The 6,941-nt window shown below is 39.0% G+C and overlaps 1 protein-coding gene across 1 annotated transcript; it reads right to left on the bottom strand.

Annotated features, from left to right (window-relative positions):
- LOC109044741 (uncharacterized) lies at positions 1-4,030 on the bottom strand. Its single transcript, XM_019062590.2, has 2 exons — positions 3,878-4,030; positions 1-352 (listed from the first exon to the last, which is right to left on the bottom strand). Exons 1-2 carry the CDS (start codon positions 3,896-3,898, stop codon positions 44-46), a joined length of 330 nt encoding a protein of 109 aa, XP_018918135.2. The 5' UTR covers positions 3,899-4,030; the 3' UTR covers positions 1-43.
- Positions 4,031-6,941: the final 2,911 nt, after the last annotated feature.

Here is a 6,941-nt window from a genome sequence, read left to right as displayed (position 1 = left end):
TTATAATGCTAATGATTGTTTTATTTGAGTATTCATTTCTTTATCACGCTTTTCGACAAAAAGACCAAAAATAGAATAATTCACTTCGTACGCAATTGAGGTGGGGACAGCATTTTTTTCGGTTGCATAGTGAGTTCTCCTTGGCACATTTGCCCAACTTCCCAGAGAATATTTCGTTCGCTCTTTCTTTTGCATCTGGCGATTCATTGAAACCCCCGGCAAATGACACTGATGGTTTCTGGTCATCGTTTATTTTTACTTCTTTTTCATCCAGACCAACATCGAATAACCCTGATGATTCCGCAATTGCAAACTGAGCGAGGATGACCGCAAAAACGAAGGCAAAGATGACCTGAACATGAAAATGTAACAAGCATGGATCAAAACAAATAAGAAAAAGGAGTTTTCCAAGGTAACCGGTTTGCTTGGACGAACGACTTACTAACCTTCAGCCGTTGCCATATCTCCTAAAATAAAAAACAAATTTACTGGGAAAATTTTGAATATTTTTCTTCAAATGATTCAGACAATTTTGTTCGCAATTTAATCTAGAATATCTGAGAGTTTAGGGTGTAAAATGCAATACCTTCTCTACAAATACATGTTTCGTCTACTGGAAAAAAACACATTGGATCTAGAGTCCAGACTCTTGAAAACATTGACAAGAAAAAGGACTCTTGATTCAATCAGATTTAAGCTTACATCAAAAGGAAATCCCTTCAAATTAAGAGGCTTGGTTCTTGATTTAAGCTTAAATCTGATTGAATCAAGAGTATTTTTTCTTGTCGATGTTTTTAAGAGTCTGGACTCCAGATCCAATGTGTTTTTTTTTCAGTGTCCGATACAATTTGGCAACACTCAAATATTCATACGACGTTCTTCTTCACCACGGCAGCGTAGGCCATTATAGGCCTAACAATCATCATCACTGTAAGGACTACATTTTGCAATTTGGAACTATGAATTCTAGCCCGGTTTAAAAACAACGTATGTGCCATTAGTTTCCCTATGCACATAAGTGTTTTTCCAGAAGGGCCAGAATTTATGGTTCCAAATTGCAAAATGCAGTCCAATTATAATTCCGTAAGCCCTATCCTTTACGTCAATATTCAGCGCGAACCGCCGGGCCGGGCCGATCCATGCGCAGGTGGTACCGGCTTCATTGGCGGATCCAGCAAATTGGCAACATTGTCTCCTCTCCATTTAAACCTATGGAAATGTATCGATTCTTGGAGGGACCAGGTGCTCCGACAAGAATCGATTATTTAGCATAGGTTTAAATGGAGGAAATCCAGTGTTGCCAAATTGCTGGATCCGCCTCTGACCGGCTTGACCGTTTCGGTCCCCCGATGGCGGGAAAAATATAGAGATCGGCCCCCCTTGCGCCCTTGGAGAGATCGGTTATCCCGTTAGTCTCACCGGGAGGTGCGCGGTTTTTCGTTATTTTCGGGCGCTTTTTTTTCGGTCAGCTGATAGCTCTGCGGCCCGGGGTGGTTGTTGTCATGGAAATCGCCGTTGCGTGGATGATGGATTTTTGGCAGAAGCGTACCTCAAAATTTTACGTAAAAAAAGCATAATTTTCGCACAATAGGAAGTTCAGAGATCAAATTTGAAAGAGATATAAATAATGCGATGATGAAAGTGCGAAGCCACGGTTCGCTTTTTGCAACGTTGCAGAAGCAGACTCCCTGCCACACGCGACGCAATTTATTTAAAATGATCAGAAATTTTCTTCTCCTTCGGCAGAATGTTCTGTATATATTTCAAGCGATAAAGTTAGCTTCGTTCTCATTTGAAAAAATTGGAAAAAAATGAGGAAACAAACAGCTGGAAAATTTCCGCAATCCTTCGATCCCAAGATTGCATGCAGGCTCGCGGTGTGAACACCAAAAGGCAACAATGATATCCTAACTGTTGGGGAATCTCGTATCAGAGTGCTTAAATTCTTAACTTGTTTAATGGTCCATTCAATCTAAAAAAGCGAACATAGAAAACTTTCCTAACTTTTCTCAGAAAAAATGTTTCCGGAAGAAACGAGGCAACTTTGGACTGTTCATACGGCGGCGTCGAAACACAACTTGGGCCTTTTAAGCCCCATTTTTCGATGCCACGATTATCCCAACGCGAGTTCGAATAATAATCGCGCCGAACACGGTGCGGTCGGTGTCAAAGCGCCTGCAAGACCGTAGGAATACTTTCCGCATTGCGCTAAACAGTGCGGTCGGCGTCGAACGCGCATTAGCGCCTACAAGATTGCATGAATACTTCTCGCATTGCACCAAACGCAATGCGAGATTTATTTGCGATAACTACTCGATCGCGGGTATAGGTTGCACAATGCCGCTAATTGGATTGAAGGCGCATCACATTTTGAAGATGACTCGACACTCGACTGAGTTCCCTTCCTTAGCTTGCGCGACGCTAAAATCGCCGCAAAACTAGGCCCACGCGTCATTTCTTTCGACGGTCCCTGCCCGGTTTTTGCCACAATTAGAGGGTAAATAAGTATCTAAATTGCAACGAATCAACAGCACGGACGACACTTAAACGATGCAGCGATTCTGAAACTTGATTCGCGTAAAATTAATTTTGGTTTAATAAAAAGAAAACGGAAAAAACGGCAATATCGCGTCAAAATTTTTTGTGATTTTAATTTAAATCATTCCGGGAATTTCTCTGAAACTTCTACAAAAACTGTGTAATAGCTTTTTTTTTTTTTTTTTTTTTTTTTTTTTTTAAAGATGAAAACTAAAAAAATGAGTAGGGATTTGCAACGTTGCAATCAAAGATCACACTTTTTTCCGCGTGCAGGCGTCGATTTTTGATTTTATTTACGACAGGCGTAACGAGATAACTATTTGACCCTAGGTGTTGGTATGTTGCCGCTAGCCGAATGGAAGGCGCGTCACACTGCATAGAGATAACTCCACCACGTTCCCATCCCTAGCTCGCGCGATGCTGAAGTCGCCGTTAAACTAGGATTGCGTGTCATCATTCTTGCCTCTCTGCTCCGGTTTTTACCAAAGTAAAGGGAAAATAATATGTCTCCTCATTGTAAAGATTCAGAAACTCGGAGGATATTTAATTTTTTTTTGTATTGTTACATAAAAAGAAAATAGAATGAACGGAAATATCGCGTCGAAATTTTCGATGCTTATATTTGAGATCATTTAGGAAAATTCATGGAAAAACTGTGTGTGGCTTTTTAAAAACGTTGTACAAAAATAAATCATAACAACTGGTACACAATCGACCTTGCAATCAGAGACGAATATGCTTTCTTTCGCGTGCACCCGTCGGATTTTGAGTCCATTCATCTCTTAAATAACTTGAAAGCGGTTGTTCTACTATTTTTTACATGTAGCTTTTCTCAGTGGTTGGAGGCCGCGTAGCGGCCACAGGCTTCTAGTCTATTTATAAATCCTCCTAACGTGTTATCTTCCACGTTAATAATACATTTGAAATACCAATCGACTAGCATGGCTAAATGTTTGAAAATGGGCTAAAAGTGCATTAAGGAAATTTGTAAAAACCATATACACAATTTTAAGCTACAAACGACCATTTTGGATTGCAGACCAACCTGGTTTTATGTTCATGTAACTCATACACACAGGACACAGGACACACACCCCAACCCTCCCTCACACACTGAAAAAAAAATCGGATCTCTTATATTACCTCTGTTTACTTCTATTGTCTGCCTCTGTTTATCTTTTTTACAAATGAAAAAAAAAAACAAAAAATAAAGAGAAGAACAGATCTTTCAGTATTTTTTTTACCTTTTCAGAATGGTATAAATTTGCTTTACGAGAGGGGGGGGGGGATCCGATTTTTATACTCATGAAGGGTCTCTAAAGAACAATTGATAACTTACGAAAACTTTGGATGGGCACATTTTGATCGGATGGAAGACGAAGTGGATTACCTAGGTGAACTTTAAATATTCTAATCCGTAATAGTCCACTCGATCATTTATATCTACTTCTGAGATTTTTAGATAAAGGCGGCGATTGCATCTTCAAATGAATTAAAATTGTTCATCAGCACCATGACGCTATACATTTCCCTGATCAGATAACGTCTCGCCACTTTGCTGAAATCTAAGAGCGTAAATAAACTTTTACAAACTTTTACCTGTTCTGCCGTGCTAAGTAAAAACGTTGTATAAGCATTCGAATGCAGTCAAATTTCTCCTTTGAAAATATTTTTTTTTTAAAGAAAGTTATCAATATTTTTCCTTGAAATTTAAGACTTTTTGGATCAAATTACAAACGAAATTCTCTGAAAAATCGGGAGAGAAATATCCACAAATTTTCATAAAAATTCGTGATTTTTTAAGGGAACTAGGCAACGTTTAATGGTTCTTACGGCGTTTATGCTTAGCACGGTCGTGTTGTCTTCATAACTCAAAGCATTCAAGGGTCTACGTATACGTGGAAATAGAATTATGCCGTATAGTAACCGGTGCCGTTAAACTTGAGTGTCTTGAGTGGAGTGCCGTCTACTTGAGTTTTAAATTAAAAATGATCCGCGATGCAAGTTCATGATTGTCGATGAAATTTACGTATCTTCCTAGCGGAACTTGCTCCATCTTGAAATTCCCTTTCATTTCAGACCGGCACTTTGGATTGTTTACGGAAACATGCAGAGTGATCCACGGTTAAAATGCCAGACTGCAGGAGCATGTTCTATGAATCAAAACAAGACTTATGACTTCTCTTATGACTTTTTCCCCAAAAGTGTGTTTAGGGTGGCCACCGTCCCTCACAAAGTTCCGGGAAATTCGTTGGTGAATTTTGGAAAACCGAAGTCTATGTTGAAACCCGGCCAGATTTCTGGGGGGGGGGGGGGGGGAAGTTCGACAAAAAATTTCATTTTTTTGCATTTCATTGCATTCTCCTATGATGTCGGACCCAGACCTGAGACCTTGTGAAGAGCAACGATCACGGGTCGTAGGTCACGAAAATATATGCCATTCAAAATTAATGTGTATGTATTATAGCTTAGGTATCTATTTCGCCAACGTTTCGGAGGTCGATCGCCTCCCTTCTCAGGGCATGAGATGACACTAAAAAAAATGTATGTATGCATCTTGTATGTATGTATTTCCGCCTTTTTAAGATCGGTCAATTTTTGAATAGTTATATCTTTCTTAAGTTGGTAAGTACATGCACAATCTATGGTGCCTCTATAAAGTGACTTAATCATTTTGAGTCATGGTGTCGCAAACGACCAGAAAGGTATGCTTTTTGTTTTTGTTTCTAATTCGGAAACTAATTGCTTATAACTTAATCTCGCATTCCTATTCCTTTTTCTTACTTTCATTCTATTTGTTCCATGTTGTGTCCTTGCCTCCCTGCTTTATTGCAGTTTATTATAATCTTTGCAAACTGCAAAAATGTAAGTAACCTTTCTGTCCGCCACGCAAATCCAAGACGGAGAAACGGTAGTCTCTCTTATTTTTTAAGGTCAGGATGAAACTTATCTCCTTGCTCTTCCTTGGATTTATTTACAAAATAATGAACATTTTCAATGCTGTTTCACATTTTTTTATTGTGATAAAGATAACAAATCAAGTTGTTTCCATCATCGCAAATTACTGTACTTGGTTTCTCTTCAATGCTTCTTCGTCCCGACTTGTTTTGTCGTTCATTTTTCTGAAAATAAAAGACATCAAAATCAATTTAAAACTGTAATGACTTTTTAGATACATATAAAGCGGCTCCAATTCACATCCGAGGAAAAATTTAAAAATGAAAATGGTTATAATTTACTTTATCACTTTTTCATATCATAAACACAGCCAATTTTATATGAAAGTCGGAGTGCATCAAACGCAGACAAAAATTAGTGAAGAATAAAAATTTGGTAAAGATCTACAAATACATTTAACTATGTATTTGAGGCGTTATAACTAATTTTCTGGTATGTGGCAGTGGCATTTGATCATAAATTGGTATTGCATTAATTTTTCCATTTACTTCAACATTCAATTATGTTTTTCTTCCCTGGTAAAAATTGGCAGTAGAATCTGTGTTCCAAAATACCATAGACCTACAGCCGGCTGTAAGATTTCCAATAGCTTCTATAGCCGACAACACAATTTCCTATAGCCTTTTATAGCCGATGGCGATTAAGCAACAGCCTGGCGATAAAGTGTATGCTAAACGTTACTAATTACGGATGCTAGGTCTTAGTGAGTTTTTGGACTACCGCTCTCTTTGGGCCGTAGTATTTTGATTTATTTTAAGCTCCGTGCTTTTGAAGGATGCCTGCCATTCCTAATATGTTGGAGCGCCTTCAATTTCGTATGATACTGTGCAATACCTCTGGTGTGAAATAGTTGCTTCAAGCGCCGTGGTACGCTACGGCTGGCGCGGCGCGGCGGGCGGGCAGCCAGCGCCTACAAACCTAACAGGGATACTTCACGCATTGCGCAATGCGTGAAGTATCCCTGTTAGGTTTGTGGGCGCCAGTGCGCCGCCGCCGCTCCGCTTTGTGTTAGGCTCTAATTTTTAATCTCGTGGAGTCAGCGTTATTCAACTCATGATTTTGAAATGTTTGCACACTCTGTATGGATTATTCTCATTTTAATTGATGAAAAAAAATATGTATTAAAGGAAAATATAACGTGTGTTTTGTAAATATTAAGGTGGTTCCGTATCAAACTTAATGATTTCCAAAGCACACGAATTTCTACACAATTTTTTATAGCCTTTTATAATCGATGGCGAAAAAGCAACAGCCAGGCGATAAAGTGTAAAGCCCGGCTATAGGAACTATAACCCGGTTGCATAATTTTTTATCGCTTCGTACAGCCTGGCCGTATGATTTTCTCCGCATTCTACAGCCAGCTATATGATTTTCTGTAGCCTCCTTTAGCCGGCTATAAGAATTCCTTTGGTATTTTGAAACGCAGCTCCAATTTTTACCAGGGT

The sequence above is a fragment of the Bemisia tabaci genome, chromosome 10, assembly GCF_918797505.1.
Source record: "Bemisia tabaci chromosome 10, PGI_BMITA_v3".
Classification (NCBI taxonomy): domain Eukaryota; kingdom Metazoa; phylum Arthropoda; class Insecta; order Hemiptera; family Aleyrodidae; genus Bemisia; species Bemisia tabaci.
The sequence above is the reverse complement of the archived record's forward strand: the minus strand, read 5'-3'. Positions and strand labels throughout refer to the sequence as shown.

Bases quoted from the DNA above. Each gene is read 5' to 3' on its own strand.
- LOC109044741 (XM_019062590.2), bottom strand. From the start codon at position 3,898: ATGTGCCCATCCAAAGTTTTC. The intron at 353-3,877 runs GTAAGTTATCAA...TTTCATGTTCAG, and splicing joins TGTGCCCATCCAAAGTTTTC to GTCATCTTTGCCTTCGTTTT.